This window comes from Diadema antillarum, unplaced genomic scaffold (genome assembly GCF_040938485.1).
Source record: "Diadema antillarum isolate AM-2024a unplaced genomic scaffold, OU_Dant_1.0 seq00000481_RagTag, whole genome shotgun sequence".
NCBI lineage: Eukaryota > Metazoa > Echinodermata > Echinoidea > Diadematoida > Diadematidae > Diadema > Diadema antillarum.
This window is the reverse complement of record NW_027271445.1, coordinates 88241-107513: the sequence shown is the minus strand read 5'-3', so window position 1 is coordinate 107513 and position 19273 is coordinate 88241. Positions and strand designations below refer to the sequence as shown.

Genomic DNA, 19273 nt, shown 5'->3' with positions numbered 1-19273 from the left:
TACAGGGTCAGTTCAGTGATATCCTACAGGAGACTCTGCTGATGACGAGCAATCATTAGCAAATTTCTCCCACTTCATTTAGCCTCACATGAGATGTGAAAGGTGAATCAAACCGCCAACAAGTTTATAGTCTTCCCTGTGGAAAGTATATCATGATGACATGACATTTTCTCCTGCGATCTTATTTTCTCCAAGGACTTGGGGTTAGGGTTTTGGTTGTGATAGGGTTTTAGGTTCAGTGTGATGTGAGGATTAGGATTAGAGTTTGAGTCATGTTTGTGGGTAGGTTTTTCTGTTTGCTTAGCGTGCAGATATTTCATGAGAGCAATTGTCGCAGGAGCAATATCATAGAACCCTGTATCATACAATATGGCAATAAAGCCTCAAAGCTCTGGGAAATCAGCTGGTCAAAACACAAAACAAAGGAAAACAAAAGAAAACAAAACATCATTCTGGGAGAGAGAGTGTTCAAGGAGCAAACCTCTTCCTTTGGGTCAAGGGATGTCTGACCATACAGATGTCTTCTTGGAGGTCATGTGACAGGAAGTAGGAATAGAGATGGGGGAAATCATGAGTGACAGCTATCTGTCAAGAGGATCTCATTGAGGTGTCACATACAGGCCTCGACAGGTCATTCTATGGCCACATCATTAAGTATACAACTTGACTTTCCACGACTCAAAATATGTGAGCAAGGGGGGATATACGTTTTTTTTTTTTTTTTTTTGGGGGGGGGGGGGTGATTTTTGTCTTCCATGCTATCATTCTTTTTTTTTTTTTCATTTTCATTTTTCAATAAAAGAAGACCAGTACAGACACACAGAATGCTGAAGAGTTTGATTGACATTTATATACATTCATCCACAAAAACTGTAACAAAATACAAAGTCAATACATTACACAACTGTTATCTTATAATTTTTTAGAAAATACATAATAAAAGTGTCATAATGATGATATTATCGTGAAGTATAGTGAAAGTTTGTTTTCGCTCACTGTAACTATGTGTGTGTGTATTGACACACACTCATTCTATAAGATGATGGTAGTACTGCATCTACAAATTATACTTGATTTTTTATGCAATTAGCCCTTGATGCAGCTTACAGGTGAAGCTATATTTGGATGATGGACTTAGGCTAAGTTCCTTATTAAGCAGGAGGTATCATTTGGTACGTACATACATCAGCTTCACGTATCATACAGGAAAATGTGAATAAGTGCTCTAGTGCAAGTAAAGACAGCATGGATCTTACTACATCATGCGGATCTGACAGGAAGCCGCATTGCTGTGAGAGTGGGTATAGCAGCTCCTCGCAATGATGGTGGGTCAGCAGTTACATTGTATGTAGTTTCTACAGGTCCTGGCAGGCGATTCCGCAGTCTTGTGGAATCGTAATTGTAATCGTGATATGTGACAAAGTCATAATGATGATAATAGTAGAAGAAGCAGTGGAGGTAGCATGGGAAGAAAAGATAGTGGTAATGATATCAGCAAGGATAATTCATAATGATGGCAATAATGATTGTAATAATTCATGGTTATGATAACATAACAGTTGAAACATGAACCAGCAAGGGGTTTGCCAATGATGGAAATTTAGGGTTGGACAGATGTATTACTATTTAAAAATGAAACACATAGATAGGAGTAATGCTATGACATCTTGAAGGTAAAGAGTAAGACATGAGCCACAAGTGAGATTTTAGTCAGGGTGAGGCTGGAATACAGTGCAAGCGTTAAATGTGCCCAGTGTATGTAAGAGATTGCCAGCTGAGATGTTCAGCCAGCTTGAACCCTAGTCATCAAGTGGGTCAGTGTTCAAACTCCACCCCTCTCTATGTTCTCACTGGGTGACTGGAGATCACCAAGCTTTATCCCCTGGCTTCCTCTCCACGTACCCCTCCTCTTGGGTGCGAGAGCTTACTTGTCTCTTCTCGTAGGATTAAAGTCGGCATGCTTGCAGGTCTTTTCATTTCATTCTTTGATTCTTTGCTGTTTTGTTTTGTTTTGTTTTGTGTGTGTCTTTGTTTTTGTATGCGTTATACAAGCTGCTCAGTTTAGCAGCATCCTGTTTCAGAGAGGCACAAGATTTATAGGCAGGGGATGTGTGCGTGTTTTGACATGTGATTCTTCATCCCCTCATAAATTTGATGTGCAAAATACAACTCAGCCTCTTTTTTTCTTCTTTTTTTTTTTTTTGTCATGATGTAGCACTTGGCTCTTTGAGGTGTTGGGCAACCAACGGACCCACTGCACCTGAGTGGATTGCACCCCTGGGCCTCACATTCGCACTGTCACCGCTGAGTCGTAGTGATGTGTCGCTAGGCGCTGCCTCCGCACTGGACATGTTGCCTGGTTCCGGCAGTAGTGTTACCATTCTCCGCTTGTTGTTTTTTTTCCTCCAGCTCCAGGGCAGGTGGTGTTTGCAAGAAAGATAGCAGGAGGGAGCAATGGTTAAAAGACAAAAGAACTCAATTCAAAGTGATCCTTAGGAGAGTGATTTTCATTCTCATTGAGGTCTTGGGTGCACTGCCGTGATAAGTCCAGTCGAGAAAGGATTCATCGTAGCGGTTTTGTTTACAACCTCTCCATAGGGAGATTTGAGCATGAGTGATGAGACATATCCCTTTTAACTGTGTTCGTGTTTATTCACCTCCTTCAAAGGGCCTGCAGTCATGTATTCATGGCGGAGTGCCAAATTCATGTTTTCACACAGTCGGCACACAGTCTTGGCAGATTGCATTGTGTGCATGACTGATTATATACTTTACGTCATCCCCCGAGAGTCTCAAATTTACTTGTTTACCTATCAAATGTAGTGAGTCTTTTTTGCAGGAGTCAATTACTGTCATTCATCTGGAGTCTTTAAATAAATCAGGCATTGGAGGCTTTGAGTCGTGGTGCTAGCCAAAGACTCGGCGGACACATTGAGGATTGAGGGAAGAGCAGTTGTCAAACCAATCCACTTGGGGTATCTCTCCGCTGTGCGATGCTGTTTTGATTAGTTTGAAGAAATACCAGAGACTCCAACTCTCCCGTTTTCGACGGGAGATCTCCCGCCGAAAACCCATTTTTGCAAAATCTCCAGTTCTCCCGTTTGAGATTTAATTTCTCCCGCCCTGGCTCTGTGTCTCCCGTTGGAAAGGATTTCTTACTTTGCTATTGTATGTTGAAAAAAATAAGCCTTAGATAGCACCAGAGAGCATCTAGAACCCTAGGAACTTTGCGCTTCGCACACATCAACTTGGAGTCTCCCGTTTGCTAGGGGTTTCAGGCAGGAGAATCTCCAGATCAGAAGGTGCTTTGGGTTGGAGTCTCTGAAATACTGTGCCTGCTCTCTTCGTTTCTTAATCAAACTCTGAAACCACAGTGCCTTTGGTCTAGATAGGTTGAATCTAGTTGGTCATGTTTTGCATTTTACTCTGTCATTTAGAACATGCTAATTGATGAAAGTAAAAGTCATAATATTCAAGCCACATTCATGTCTCTTTGCTGAGTTTAGGGATAATGTCAGTTTAAAAATGTGACAAGCAGTGCTGTTGTTCAATATTGTCTAATTATCTATGCCATACACATTTTATGTCATATGAAAGAAATTTAAAAGGAAGATATAATATATCCTAATCCGTTTCTCATATTATGAGAAATGGATTAGGAGTTCATAGATTGCGCTTCCATAAAGTGTATGTGTCCCACAAAAAAAAAAAAGTGAAGATGGAATCTTAACTGTAAGTGATGCAAATAACGAGGGTATAAAATGTTAGGTCAGAGATTAAGGGCAATGCCTCCAAACAGGAATACAAGTCGCACATGTTCCAGATTGTAATCAAAGTTTGAATAAAAGCAAGAAAACCCAGGAGCAATGACAATTTATGGTCGAAAATGTCACAACTGGCAGAATGATTCAAAAGACATTTCATTACTTTCCCTCTGCTCAAAGTACATGTGCAGGGCAGTTATATATCACCCACTGTATTTATTTTGCTCTTTGATCACTGTCAGTGGAATGTAAAAGAAAAAAAAGAAGAATATGAGTCCTTTTTGGTTCTATGAAACAAGCAGTTTATTTACAACCTCTGCTTTTCCTCTGAAGAATGTTGTCTTCAAAAAGATTGGTAGGAACGGGGAGATGGTTTTTGAGGCTACCCTCGATAGGATTGCGGTGCCAAACATACATGTGTTCCCAGTTATCCAGCAGGCAATCGGCTGTGTTTACTGCCACGGCTGCTTCCCCTACTAACCTCCGTAAACGTCCGATGCATTTCATTTCCAGCCGTCACGCCGAGCGTTTATGGGCCTCCGAAGTGTAGTGAAAATCCGGGCCGACCCATCTTTCGCACCTTCGGAGCGAGCAGGGGAGAAACAAACTTTGAGGCAGAAGCCCAATTGGGGTTTCCCCTTCCCCCCCCCTTCTCTCCCCTACCAGTGGACCCATTAACAGTCAATCCCACTTGGATTGTTAGATTTTTGTTCTTCAAGAGCAGCTGATGGAAAACAGAAGACATGATATGTGTGATTAAAGGGAAGGTTTTTGTGCTTGGTTGAAAGATGCATAAAAAAAGCAGGATTAAAAAAAAAAAGATGTTAGGAAAGAAATAAGATTGCTTGTACAGTAATGTGGAAATGTGCAATTAAGCTGTTCAAGCACTTCAAATGTTTAGTTTATATGGTTTTTGCAGCCGTGATTGAAACAGTTCGATGCCTAGATAGGGAAGCTGGTTCTTTACACATTGACAGATTAAAATGACGGTATTGTGGCCATCATATTGATAATCTTGTGATAACACTTCTATCTCCTGAAAAATAGATTTGTATGCTTTTTGATATTTTGAACTAGTGCTATGCTGCAGTAAATAAAACATCTACATTGACAAACCACGTGGTAGACACTGTGGGGGAAAAGGGGGATTTGTGTGATATATGGAAATCAGTATATCATTGATTTGATTACTCAGTAAAATTTGCTCTTGTATTCTTGATTTTTTTTCTCAGCTATGATATCAGTACATGTATCATGTTCCCGTAATGATTGATGTCCAATGTACTCGTACAACTACACTAAGAACCCCAATAGTTGCTACGATGCTTGAAGGTGATTTTGTGATCTAAGACAGAATCAACCTCCTCCAGAAAGTATCCCCTCACTTTAAAGACAAAATGATGTAAGAGAAACAATAGTCCCGCAGAGGGTCACTCCCAATTAATAACTTTGCCAAGGTGACGGAGGCACAGGGGGAACTTGGTTTTGAGGATCTTGCCCCAAGTTCATTGCTCTCATGCGTGGATGGGCCCAACTTCCCTCCTTCCGTTGGGAAGTGATAATGTTGCGTGCGATGCGACTTTGGCCTAGCCTGGCTTATTGTGGACTTCTCTTCTTTTCTCAAGTGTAGTTCAGTGTCTTCTGTAAGTCGTTTTGATTGGTTCAAAATCGTTTGATTTTACTACATGAGTTGTATGTCATTTTAAAGCTGAGAATCTTCTCTTACAGCATCTGACCTCAACGATAAAAGCAAATCTGATCTTGCAGCTTATTTCTGTTGTTCTGATACAAGTTAGAATATTATAATTTCATGGGTTTTTGATGTCCTGCGTTCCAGATTACAGATTTATATGGACAAAATACAGTATACAAGGCATCTGCAAGGTTTTGTTCATGCAGTGGTGTCATACAGTATGAAATGTGCAAAACTGTTGAAAAAAACATGTCAAAGATGCTGTGTGCAGTTGTACACTTATCTTTGTTTTGTTTATAGATTTGCAAAAAAAAAAAACCAAGCAAATCTCAGATGTTTGGTGAATGTTCGACATTGAAGTGACAGCAGCATTTTCAGCACATCAGGTGAACATGGGACAAATTGGGATTTTTCCTTCAAAGTGACTTATCCTCACTGCATCTCATCAAACCTAACATTGAATGTGATTTGCATGCTACGGTGAGCCCATGAGTCCCGTCAAGAGCCAAATAAATGTCGCGTCTAATGTGACTGCTCTGTCATGATTCATTTCCGCCTGCGCAGGTCGTCCTCGTTGGGATGGGTGCCGATGAGCAGCTGGCGGGGTACTCCAGGCACAGGTCAAAGTTCAAGTAAGTAGACCAGATGGCAAACACCCTCTTGTCTTAAATAGAGAATGATTTCTCCTCAGAATGGTGCCATCATCACATGCACCGTCCTTAGATCTGTGGACTGCAATTTCTTGACAGATTAAATCCTATGAAAAGCCTTTGGTGTGTGACTGACCCTCCATGGTTCATTTTGTATGGTGTCCAATTCAGTTAGTGCTTCAAAGAGTTAAAAAACAACAACAGCTCTTTAACCACTTGAGAACGGACTGATTTTGCTACAACACGCATTTCCCATAGACACCTGCCCGAGTATACTCAGGACTTGTCCTCAACAGGTTAACAGTGTGCGGCATCATACCTCATCGTAACTGGTCTCAGCAGTCGAGGCACATATAGATATGTCTATTGTTTACTGTTATTGTTGTGAAGTTGTTACCATCATCATGAGTAGTAGTGATAGTAATGGTAGCAATAGTAATGGTGGGACAAGCGATTGTATCATCAATTTCATCGTCATTAGTTTGATGGTCTTAGAAGCAGAGCTGCATGGTATCTACCTACGTACGTAGCTGTCTTTTATTATGAATGACATATTTTGATATTACACATAATTATTGCCATCATTGATATAGGTAGGAGCAGTAATAACAGTTGTAATGGTAGCAGTAGTAGTGGTAGTAGTAGTAGTATCATTACCTTAATCATCTGCCTCATCATCATCTTCATCATATCATCTTCATCATATTATCGTTAAGGCTATAATGATAGAAATACAAATTCAAACACGAGATATGAAACTCGTCACGCTGACGAGTTAGGTGATACGCTTGGGGTCATCAGGTGTCAGTCATCTGTGATCGACAAAGAAAAGAATGTGATATAGGCACCTTGAAGTTATATTGAGCGTGCATGCAAAACCGTTCCTCTAACCACTCGGCCACGGGACATCCCCGGAAATGGTAAGGCAAAAAAGAAATGTATGGATATTACAGGGGAAAAAGTCAATACCCACTCAACAATCGTGGCCGCGTGAACATGTATTGCATTGTTAGAAGGAAATGCGGCCTTGTAACGACTGATGTCGCTATGCCATTTCTGGCAACTTGGGAAAAATACGCGCCGTAGACATAAAGCCTATAATCGGCTGGTTTTGATACCTTGCCTTTAATCACAATTTTCAGTGTGATGACGTCATCAAAGTACAAAACAATGACATGGTCTTGAAAGACAATTGTTCAAAGTACAACACCTCCGTCGTCGTCATTACATACTATGATCGGTTTGACAAAGTCAGCCTGCAAAATTTTGCAGCAGTCGAAGCAATGTGGTCTCCAACACAAAAAAGAGGGATATGGTGTGTGTCTGTGTGTGTGTATAGGTGCGTTTATATACGAACGTGATTTCTACATGGACGAATATGTAATACAAAATTGAAGAAAAAAAGTAAAATAGCTAAGTATTTTGTTTCGTGATCTTGTGGGGTTCGAACCCGCAACCTCACGTCATTGAGACGTCGCCTTTAACCACTCGGCCATACGTCTCGGCGAGAAAATATGAGGAACGTAAACTTATGTATGTGAAAGCTGAATCGGGAATCGTTATGTCCACATTCCATTCTCATTTTCAGTTTTAAACTGCAAAATTGTCAACCTGATGATGAGATTTCAAAAAATAAGATGCATGATTACTGAAGCTTATTGTCTCAGCTACAACATACTTAAGTTTCAGAGGAAATGAAGCAAAATCAGCTGAGATAAAGGTGCTTAAACGTTGTCAAGTCAATGCATGGTTTAAAAAAAAATCACCTCCCATAGACATAACACGTAAACTTGTCCGATTTTGCATCTTTACCTTTAATCACAATTTAAGGTATGATGACGTCATCAAATTTCAAAACCATGACTTGGACTTAAAAGGCAAATGTTCAAAGTACAACATATCTGAATTTGGGATAATATTGAGCTTAAACAACAGAGATACGAGCAAATGAATGTCAGAAACAGTACCTCAAAAAAATTAATTCCACTTTTTTGATTTCAGATGATGATATGATGACGTCATAATGTATTTAGGGAAATATTGATACTTGAAACGTTATTTTCAATTCATATGCTTTTGTAATATGCAATAAAAACATAGGGTCACCTGACGTTTTAAAGAGCTATGGCGAAATAAACAAAGACATGTTTTTCGCTATATTTCCACAAAAACGCGCACACGAAATTTCAACTTTGACGTCAGCGCATTCCTTTGTTATAGGTCGAAATTGATCGGAAATCAATGGATATTGTTACTTAATGTATCAGGAATCCAAATCTGTCAAAAAATGTGCATTTTCATGTTGCTTGCGCGCGGAAATGCGCGGACGGACGCGAACGCGCGGAACGCTTAAAATTGTCTAAAACTTCGAGATTTCCCATTGGGAAGTCGTTTTAAGCATTTAAAAACTTTGACGCGCGCTAATGCGCGCGTAATGATGTCCTAGGTAATTAGCACTAAAATGTAAGATAGAGCGCGACCTGAACTTTATGTCCAACGAAAATGATACAGAAATGACCTTTAGTTATGAAGTTATGATCGATCATGTAACATGGTCCGAAAATCACAAAATGGCGCCTAGATGACGTCATAGATATGTTACTGTCATGAAAACCTTATTGTGGCTAGACATTGTCATGAGACATGTTGACTGAAAATGTCATGTTATTCCGTCATGTCAATGTTGAGATATTCACGACACAAAATGTGCCAGAAAGAAAGAAGAATAACGAGACATGAAAACTCGTCACATTGAGGACGAGTTAGGTGATACGCTTGTGGTCATCAGATGACAGTCATCTGTGATCGACAAAGAAAAGAATGTGATATAGGCACCTTGAAGTTATATTGAGCGTGCATGTGAAACCGTTTCTGTAACCACTCGGCCACGGGTCATCCACGGAAATGGTAAGACAAAAAAAAAAACAACAATGTATAGATATAACAGGGGGAAAGTGAATGCCCACTCAACCAACGTGGCCGTGTGAACATCTATTGCATTGCTAGACGGAAAAGCGGCCTTGTAACGACTGACGTCGCTATGCCATTTCTGGCAACTTGGGAAAAATACGTCCCACAGACATAAAACCTATAATCGGCTGGTTTTGATACCTTGCCTTTAATCACAATTTTCAGTGTAATGACGTCATCAAATTACAAAACAATGACATCGTCTTGAAAGACAATTGTTCAAAGTACAACACCTCAGTCGTCATCATTACATACTATGATCGGTTTGACAAAGTCAACCTGCAAAATTTTGCTGCAGTCGAAGCAATGTGGTCTCCAACACACAAAAAAGAGGGATATGGCGTGTGTGTGTGTCTGTGTGTGTGTGTATAGGTGCGTTTATATACGAACGTGATTTCTGCATGGACGAATATGTAATACAAAATTGAAGAAAAAAAAGTAAAATAGCTAAATATTTTGTTTCGTGATCTTGTGGGGTTCGAACCCGCAACCTTACGTCTCTGAGACGTCGCCTTTAGCCACTCGGCCATACGTCTCGACGAGAAAATATGGGGAACGTAAACTTATGTATGTGAAAGATACATGAGGAATCGTTTTGTCCACATTCCATTTTCATTTTCAGTTTTAAACTGCAAAATTGTCAATCTGATGAGGAGATTTCAAAGGATAAAATGCATGATTACTGCAGCTTATTGTCTCAGCTACAACATACTAAAGTTTCAGAGGAAATGAAGCAAAATCAGCTGAGATAAAGGTGCTTAAACGTTGTTAGTAAGTCAATGCATGGTTTAAAAAAAAATCACCTCCCATAGACATAACACGTAAACTTGTCCGATTTTGTGTCTTTACTTTTAATCACAATTTAAAGTATGATGACGTCATCAAATTTCAAAACCATGACATGGACTTGAAAGGCAAATGTTCAAAGCAAAACATATCTGAATTTGGGGTAATATTAAGCTTAAACAATAGAGATACGAGCAAATGAATGTCAGAAACAGTACCTCAAAAAAATTAATTCCACTTTTTTAATTTCAGATGATGATATGATGACGTCATGAGTTTTCCTGGCAAAATCGGTACTTGAAACGTTATTTCCAATTCATATGCTTTTGTAATATGCAATAGAAATATAGGGTCAAAGGACGATTTAAAGAGCTATGGCGAAATAAACAAAGACATGTTTTTTCACTATATTTGCAGAAAGACGCGCGCGCGGAATTTCAACTTTGACGCCAGTGCATTCCTTTGTTATAGGTCAAAATCGATCGGAAATCAATGATTATTGTTACTCAAAGTATCAGAAATCCAAATCAGTCAAAAAAATTGCATTTTCATGTTAGTTACGCCCTCTGCGCGCGAAATTGCACGGACGGACGCGCACGCGAGAAAATGTTTGAAATGCTTAAAATTGTCTGAAACTTCGAGATTTCCCATTGGGAAGTCGTTTTGAGCCTTTTAAAATTTTGACGCGCGTAATGATGACCTGGGTAACTAGCGTTAAAATGTAAGATAGAGCGTGACCTGAACTTTATGTCCAACGAAAATGATACAGAAATGATATCTAGTTATGAAGTTATGATCGATCATGTGACAAGGTCCGAAAATCACAAAATGGCGCCTAGATGACGTCATAGATATGTTACTGTCATGAAAACCTTATTGTGGCTAGATATTGTTATGAGACATGTTGACTGAAAATGTCATGTTATTCCGTAATGTCATTGTTGAGATATTGACGACACAAAATGTGGCAGAAAGAAAGAAGAATAAAAAAAAAGAGAAATTTTGACAATCACAATAGGTGATACGCTGATAGCGTATCACCTAAATATATGGTGATGATGATGTTGATGTGGATGATTGAGATGATGAAGATCATGGTAACAAGGAGGATTATGATGCTGATCATATGTAGGATGAGAAGCCACAGTATTCCACCTGTCTCAGTGGACATCATCCAACTCTTCTTGTTATTTTGTTTTTCTGTATCTTCCCTGTATGTTTAGTGCTGAAGGCTGGCCAGGACTCCTGGAAGAAATCCAGATGGAGGTGGACAGGATATCGGCCCGTAACTTGGGAAGAGATGACAGGTGTGGAGACCAAACAAACCATCTCAAACTCCTGCGGACGCGACTAACTTTAACCTGTTGAGGACGGACTGATTTTGCTACACCACGCATTTCACATGGACACTTTTCCAAGTGTACTCAGGACTCGTCCTCAACGGGTTAAAGACCTGGGCCCTGTTTTATGAAAAGTTAAAATTGATTATATAGTTGAATTCAACTGTAAGTCTATGGCAGCCCGTGTTGTAAGGAAATTTAAAATTGATTTTATCTTTTGATAAAACGGGGCCCTGGTAACGTAGGGAAACATGGATGGTCCAATTGAATCAAGCTTCATGCACTGCCCACGGTGTAAATTCATAAACCGCGTATAGGGCCCATAGGGAATACATGTGCATCAAAGCATACAGTCATTGGTAGCAGTCAACTCCAGTTGAAATTCTTCAGCTGTGCATGTACAATGTACTTACAAAGTACATAGAAATCGGTGATAAAGCTGTACAGTGTACTCCCGTTAAACAAACACGGTTGTAACGAAATTCCGGTTACAAGGAAGTAAAAATTGAGGCTGCAACATAATTGGCTCTGTGTTTTTTTATTGTCTATTTGTTCAGTTATAACGAAATTTCGATATAACGAAAGAAATCTGGCGGTCCCAAGGACTTCGTTATAGAGGGAGTCCACTGTATACAATTCATTATGAGGATTTTTAAATGTATCTGAGCAAGGCCAGCCTTTCCACTCCATGGTATGCCCACACTACAGGGTCATTAACACCCTCCTTTTGCTGCAGCTACTGTGTATGCAGTGTGGTATTCTGCAGAAAAAGATAGAAAAATGCATTTTTACACCCTTAGGAACACTATATCAATGTCTAATTGGCAACTTAATCCCTGTAGGATGATGGTTGTCTGCAAGTGGAACCAACAAATGATTTGCACCACCAGAGACAAGCGGGCTCCTGTGGAAACCTGAGTGCTCTCGCTCTCTCTGCTCTTTTATCGTGCAGCTTTCTGACATCATTTTGAAAACATCAAAGCTGACTATGATTTTACTAAATCGAGTTATTACTCCCATCATTTTTTTATCTATTTATATGAAAATGAAATGCCATACTTCATGTATGTAGTGAGAGGTGCAAATTTAGGTGTAGCAGTTCTCGGAGAATGTTGCGTGTGGTGTGCAACTGTGGCTGCCATAAAAATGGTCCATCTCTAAGGGGGTAGCATGCTTGCTTTTAAAAGGCGTCGTCCCCAAATGGTTAGCCTATGCAATGGTCCCTTGGTACTGAGCACATTAAGGGGAACCCTTGGAGAAACAATCATGTTTTGGTTAATGGACACACAGTTGATTTATAACCATATGAAAAGGAACTCATTGAAAGAGTACAAGTGGGACTACAGAAGTTTTGTGTTTCCCGGATATATCAGAGGAAACGATCAGGACAGGGTTGAGGGCAGTTGCCGGTCTACGGCAGACTCAGTTCCTGCCCACCAGATCATGTGCTGGGGTGAAGCTGGAGGTTTAGCTGCGATAAATGTCATCGTAAAACTCCCGCTGATGGCCAGGATGTGCTGTAAATTGATAAGTTGTCCTGTACGATGAAATTTGCACAGTATGAATGTACAGTATGTGTCTGCGTTGAAACACCCCACCCTGCCTGAAACAGTACACATGCTTGTACACATTCAAGTATTCATCTTGGCAAAGGATATCTTTGTTAAAAGATGTAGCCTTTTGAAAAATGATGAGAAAAATTCCTAGATATCCATTTGTCAATCTCACCATGTGATTTTCCGTGGGTTATGACTTATCATTGTTTCTTTTTACGTTCAAACCATACATGTATTACTCCACCAAATTAACTTTTTCTCAAGATAAGGTTTTGTTCTCAAATTCTTTTTAAATGGAAACATGATATCAAAAATATTACATTGAATATCAGCTCAAAAGTTTTCGGTGAAGTTTTGATTAATGTGTAAAGTTGTATGCACTGTCAAAATAAATGGTAAAGGCACATCACAGGTAACAATGTAAAAGTTGTGTATGATGAAGTGCAAGCCATCAGTTTAAGTGAAACATGACCATTTCAAAGTTAAATGACTCGATGGCAGTAAACTGTACAGACTGTATGTAAATATGTTTACATCTAATGCATACATTTTGTATCTGCTCTGATCTTGTTATATCTTCCTTCTTGTATGCCCCTTGTGTATCCAGAGTGATTTCTGACCATGGGAGGGAGTCCCGCTACCCGTACCTGGACGAGAATGTCGTCTCTTACCTCAATAGTCTTCCCATCTGGTTGAAGGTACAAAAAATCTTGAGTGTATTTTACCATAATCACCACCGCACCAACTCGTGTCCATAGTCTTCTACAGCAGTACATCAGGGCCCTGTTTTATGAAGAGTTAAAATTTATTATATCGATGATTTCATCTGTAAGTCTATGACAGCCTGTGTGGTAAGGAAATTCAAAATCAATTTCATCTTTTGATAAAATGGGGCCCAGGTTGAAAACATTGTATCTGTAGTCATGTCATGCTCATAATATTCAGACTCGGTGCATGCTGTCATGTACCCAACCCTAAGCAACCCCAGGGTTTGCCCAGGGGTTGCCTGAGCTAGCGCTAACTCATGTCGGCAAAGCTAATCCTAGTCAAGGAAATAGCATTGAGAACAAGTGACATTAATAGCTCATCATAGACCTTTGAGGATCTGAAACAGCCACAGCTTCAAAAAAAGATGCTTTGGTCTATCGTAGTTCAAAGTCATCCCTATCTCCTATCCTGCATTTCCCCTCCCCTGTGAAAAAAGAAGAAGAAAGAGTAAAGGTTCAGGGATGTGGCTATCATCATGAACATTTTCAGTGCCCATTGTTTTGTGTGTTTTCATTTCCCCCTCCCCCTTTTTTCATATTTGGCTAAACTATTTCTCTGCTTTATAGGCCTGTCTGCTATGATTTTGCTTTCTTCAACATTGGCATTGGATGTCCAGACTCTTAAATACTGTCCAGAGATTTTACATCCAATATTTCTTGTCCCCATTTTATTTCATTTGTTTAAATTCATTATAATACTGGTGCATTGTTGCCTTGGCCATCACGATTGACGTCAGCATCAATACACTTCATTTACTTAATACAGTAATGTAAAATCTGTGGAGAATTTATTGAAAGCCAATGAAAATTCTAGCTTTCATTCTCAAAACACTTGTTTGTTCATCTTCTTCTTTTTTTTTTTCTTTTTTTTTTTGCTTTACACAGATAACATTTAGAATGCATAGATTTACTGATGCCACAGTTGGTCAGGAATGCTTTGAGCAATCAATTAGGCTAGTTCTTCACCTTGGTGAAGGTTGTGCATAAAAGTGACATAAATTGATCAGCTCCCCTACAAGCCAAGAGTTCTGACTGTAAAAACAATGTTGACTTTGACAAGATGTGGCAAACAACAATTTCTCTAAAGGAGAATGCCACCATTTACTGTAAAAATTGACATTTTTGTACTGCTGGATAAGATGGATTCATGTATTTTTAATTCAGCGGAATCAAAACACTAAATAGTCCTATATTTAACAAACAAACAAATTTGCATGCTTATATTCTCATGCTAGTTGCTTGTCACTTGAAAATTTCCACACCAAGAAAATTTCCACTTTTGTGGTATCAGATTGTGGGAAGTTTGTTTAATGTGTTACATGTACGTGGTACTATCATAGTCCAAGGTAGGAAATTACTAGCTTCTCACCGAAAAAGGATATTACTTATTCCTCTTTCTGTTACTGTGGTTCTTGATCTTTAATTAATGTAGTCACTAGCAAATTGTCTTCCAAGTCCCAGTTTGCAAAGTACGTATTACATTCAAGAGATGGATGGCATATAAATGTGCAGTACCATTTACCATATTTAGTTGTCCCCGCCGAACGAGTTCGAGCAGGGGACTATGAAACGGGCTCCGTACGTGTGTGTGTCCGTGTGTCCGTCCGTCCGTGTGTCCGTCCGTGTGTCCGTCCGTGTGTGCGTCCGTGTGTGATCAAAATGTTCAAAATGCTACTCCTTCGCCATTTCTAACCCGATTTTGATTCTGTTTGCTTTATATGATAGCACTACATGGGAGCTTTGAAACTTCTATACAGAATTTCAGTTGTGACCTTTGACCTTGACCTTTGACCTTTGACCTATATTGTACATTTTGCTTCAAAATGCTACTCCTTCGCCATTTCTAACCCGATTTTGATTCCGTTTGCTTTATATGATGGCACTAGGTGAGGGCTTCAAAACTTCTACACAGAATTTTGACCTTTGACTTCTTTGACCTTTGACCTTGATTTTTGACCTATATTGTACATTGCCTACAAAATGCTACTCCTTCGCCATTTCTAACCCGATTTTGATTCCGTTTGCTTTATGTGATGGCACTAGGTGAGGGCTTCAAAACTTGTACACAGAATTTTGACCTTTGACTTCTTTGACCTTTGACCTTGATTTTTGACCTATATTGTACATTTTGCTACAAAATGCTACTCCTTCGCCATTTCTAACCCGATTTCAATTCCGTTTGCTTTATGTGATGGCACTAGGTGAGGGCTTCAAAACTTCTACACAGAATTTTGACCTTTGACTTCTTTGACCTTTGACCTTGATTTGTGACCTGTATTGTACATTTTGCTACCAAATGCTACTCCTTCGCCATTTCTAACCCGATTTCGATTCCGTTTGCTTTATGTGATGGCACTAGGTGAGGGCTTCAAAACTACTACACAGAATTTTGACCTTTGACTTCTTTGACCTTTGACCTTGATTTTTTTACCTATATTGTACATTGGCTACAAAATGCTACTCCTTCGCCATTTCTAACCCGATTTCGATTCCGTTTGCTTTATGTGATGGCACTAGGTGAGGGCTTCAAAACTTCTACATAGAATTTTGACCTTTGACCTTCATCTTTTTACCTATATTGTACATTTTGCTACTAAATGCTACTTCCGGCGGGGACATATATTACGCACCGCGTAATTTCTACTTTTCCTTGTTTGTTCTTCGTCTGTGTGTTCTAGGCTGATCTCAGTCTTCCCAGGGGGGTTGGTGAAAAGCTGCTGCTTCGGGTCGCCGCCCAGCAGCTTGGTCTAGGGGCATCGTCACGGTTACCAAAGCGGGCCATCCAGTTCGGCTCCAGGATTGCCAAGCTGGAGAACAACAAGGAGAAAGCGTCTGATGCCTGCACTAGACTCGACCACCAGGCTGGGAATTGATAATACTTTGTATCAGTTACAATACTATGCGCAAAGCATCAGATATTCCCATGGTAGACTCTCTCACCATGCTGGTAAACCATCAAGCTGAAATTATTAGACCCTGACAAGACTCATTTGCCAGACTACAGAAATAAAAGTTGAAATGCACTATCATTAAGCAACAACATTGGAACACATAGAGTTGGCAATGGACTCGAACATCAGTTGAGGAATTAAATTACATTCGGAAAGACAAACCATCAGAGGAAAGCAGTCAGCATGTACATTTAAACTTCAAGAAGATGATTACAAAGTAATTACAAAAGAGTACTGCATAAGCTGTTATTTTGATGTAGAGATGTTTTTGCAAATGAGGTCACCGACATTCTGGCAAGATGTTGTTTTCACAAATTTGCACTGAGGCTATTGTAAGTGCGCTATTACCCAAGCGCATGGTGCCATTTTCGCTTGTTGTTCAATTCGCGGTCCAACGATGATTCATGCAATTTCTGGGTATTAACCCTCCTGAATACAATAGCTTAAACAGTACACAATGAAGAAGAGCGCACAAAACTGGTAGTCGCGGTCATCAGTCTGTAGAATGAAAAGATATTGGATATTGCTTCAGTCAAAAGCATCAGAATGATACCGTGGACTTACCTGGTAGTTACCCTGTGAATGCAGTGATTGGATGCAGTGACTATATGAAATGCCATCTACGAGCAGAACATTCTCTTAGGGCTGCGTTAACCTTGATTGCCAGGCTGTGCATCGGAATTACGTAGAAAGTTTACAATTCATTTGATGGAACATCAGCATCACTAGGCCTATATGAGAAATGATGAAACGGCATTGGCTGATGCTGGTATCAAATTCAGTCATGGCTTTTCCCTTTACCAGTCCTATATTGGATTATGAGGTCCCCTGTATGCTGTTTTTGTCTATTTCATGAATACTGTATCATGGTGCAGAATCAACCAAACAGGGTGAAGAAAATTATTTGTACATCTTTGTACATGAACATGCCCAAGTGGTATTCCTGTATTAAACTGTACATTTGATTATGTGTAATAAAAAGAAAATATATTTTTCAGTACCCATGTGTGCATTTACCTCCTTGTTGACTTCAATGTTTGAAGCTTTCTGTGTTTTGTGGCACAGTTTTTAAAATGTCTGTAGGAATAGGTAGAAATAAGGAGCATGGAGTGTAACCAACCTTCTTTATCTACTTGACCTCAACTGTAAAAGTGGATATTTTCCCACAAGTAATTTTTCGCGCTTGACTGTGTAAGATGAATTTCGTATGTTTTATATTGCACAGAATCAGGATATTAACTACTGGAATATACACATTGTAGGTTATGCAAAACTGTTTGTGTGCTTTTATTTTCCCACAAACTTCTGCTTGCATGAAATGCGTGAAAATTTCCACCGCAAAAATTTCCACTTTTACAGTAATTTGTCTAAAAAGTCTGCATTCTACCCGTATCACCCTGCCCCTGTGTGTGGAGACAGGGTCGACTGTGGGATTATTGTTTGTATTAGGGGCTCTGAAGTCTCTATGATTTGAGTAGTTTTTGTTTTTGTTTTTTAGTTAGTAAATAGCTAATTTGTAAGGCCATAATCTTTGACATGGTTGAGGTGTCATTCCACAATCTCCAGAGAGGCACAGCACTGTGGCTGCTCATTCCAGCACATTCCCCACCCACCCTCTGCATGATTTCTGTGCAGTAGTTGCAGAGACTTTCCTGGCGACTGCACCTGAGATTGCTCAATCTCCACACAGCCTGCACCCCTCCCATCCTTCCACCAGATGTTTTCATCTTTTTCAGTTTCTCCCGTTCTCCCCCTCCTTCACCTTTCCATGTTGTATTCTCTCTCTTTCTCTCTCTCTCTCTCACACACACACACATACACACACACCTAAAAACACATCTACACGCACACACAAGCACACACTTTCATGTACACCCATCACATTTATGCATGCACGCTAAAGTTTGTTTTTTTCTTTTTTTTCACAAGACCTTCCAATCCTTACATATTTCACTCTGCACCCAATCTTTGAAGCATGCAGATAGTTAAGGTACCAGAATGTGAATTCAGAGAAAAGTGCTTGTGTGAAATACAGGTTAAGAGTTATTGCTTAGGTACAAAAACTGTATGTGTTTAAAGGGATGTTTCAGTTTCCGTTGAGATGGCCGGGCATCAGGTTTCCAATGTTTTTAGAAGTAATGACAAACCTTTAACGGAATACAAAAGAGCATATAATTCTAAGAGGAATTCAAAGTTCATTTGATGAAAATTGGTTTTGAAATGGTTGAGATGTCCAAAACAAAGCGATCCTAATAAAAGGTGCGACCCACCTTTTATTAGGATTGCTTTTTTAATATTTTACTTTGTTTTTGGATATATCGGCCATTTAAAGGGACTGTACAATTTTGGTTGAGACCTACTTTCAGGTTTCTAACATTTTTCGGTGAGATAATGAAAACACTCTAATGAAATATGAAAGAGTATGTAACATCATGAGGAATTCAACGTTTATTTGATGAAAATTGGTTTTGAAATGGCTGAGATATCCAAAAAAGAGGATTCCAATAAAGTGTGGGACCCACACTTTATTACGATCGCTTTGTTTTACTTTGTTTTTGGATGTTTCTGTCATTCCAAAACCGATTTTCATCAAATAAACTTTGAATTCCTCTTAAAATGGTATGTTGTGTACTCTATTATAAATGTTTTCTTGGTATCTCACAAAAAGTTAAAGGCCTAATTCTCATCTCAACCAATACTGTACTATCCCTTTAAAAACTGATTTTCTTCAAATAAACTTTGAATTCCTCTTAGAATTGTATGTTCTTTTATATTTCATAAGTGGTTTCTAATTAT

At 39.4% G+C, this 19273-nt stretch overlaps 1 protein-coding gene across 1 annotated transcript in view; it reads left to right on the top strand.

Moving 5' to 3' along the window:
- Window positions 1-16399, top strand: part of LOC139733506 (asparagine synthetase domain-containing protein 1-like) — a 64930-nt gene extending 48531 nt beyond the window's left edge. Inside the window, exons 10-13 of the mRNA XM_071644317.1 lie at window positions 6022-6089; window positions 11087-11170; window positions 13367-13457; window positions 16205-16399. Coding sequence (XP_071500418.1) covers window positions 6022-6089; window positions 11087-11170; window positions 13367-13457; window positions 16205-16399 — 438 coding nt within the window. The remainder of the gene's footprint in view (window positions 1-6021; window positions 6090-11086; window positions 11171-13366; window positions 13458-16204) is intronic.
- The last annotated feature ends 2874 nt before the right edge of the window (window positions 16400-19273 follow it).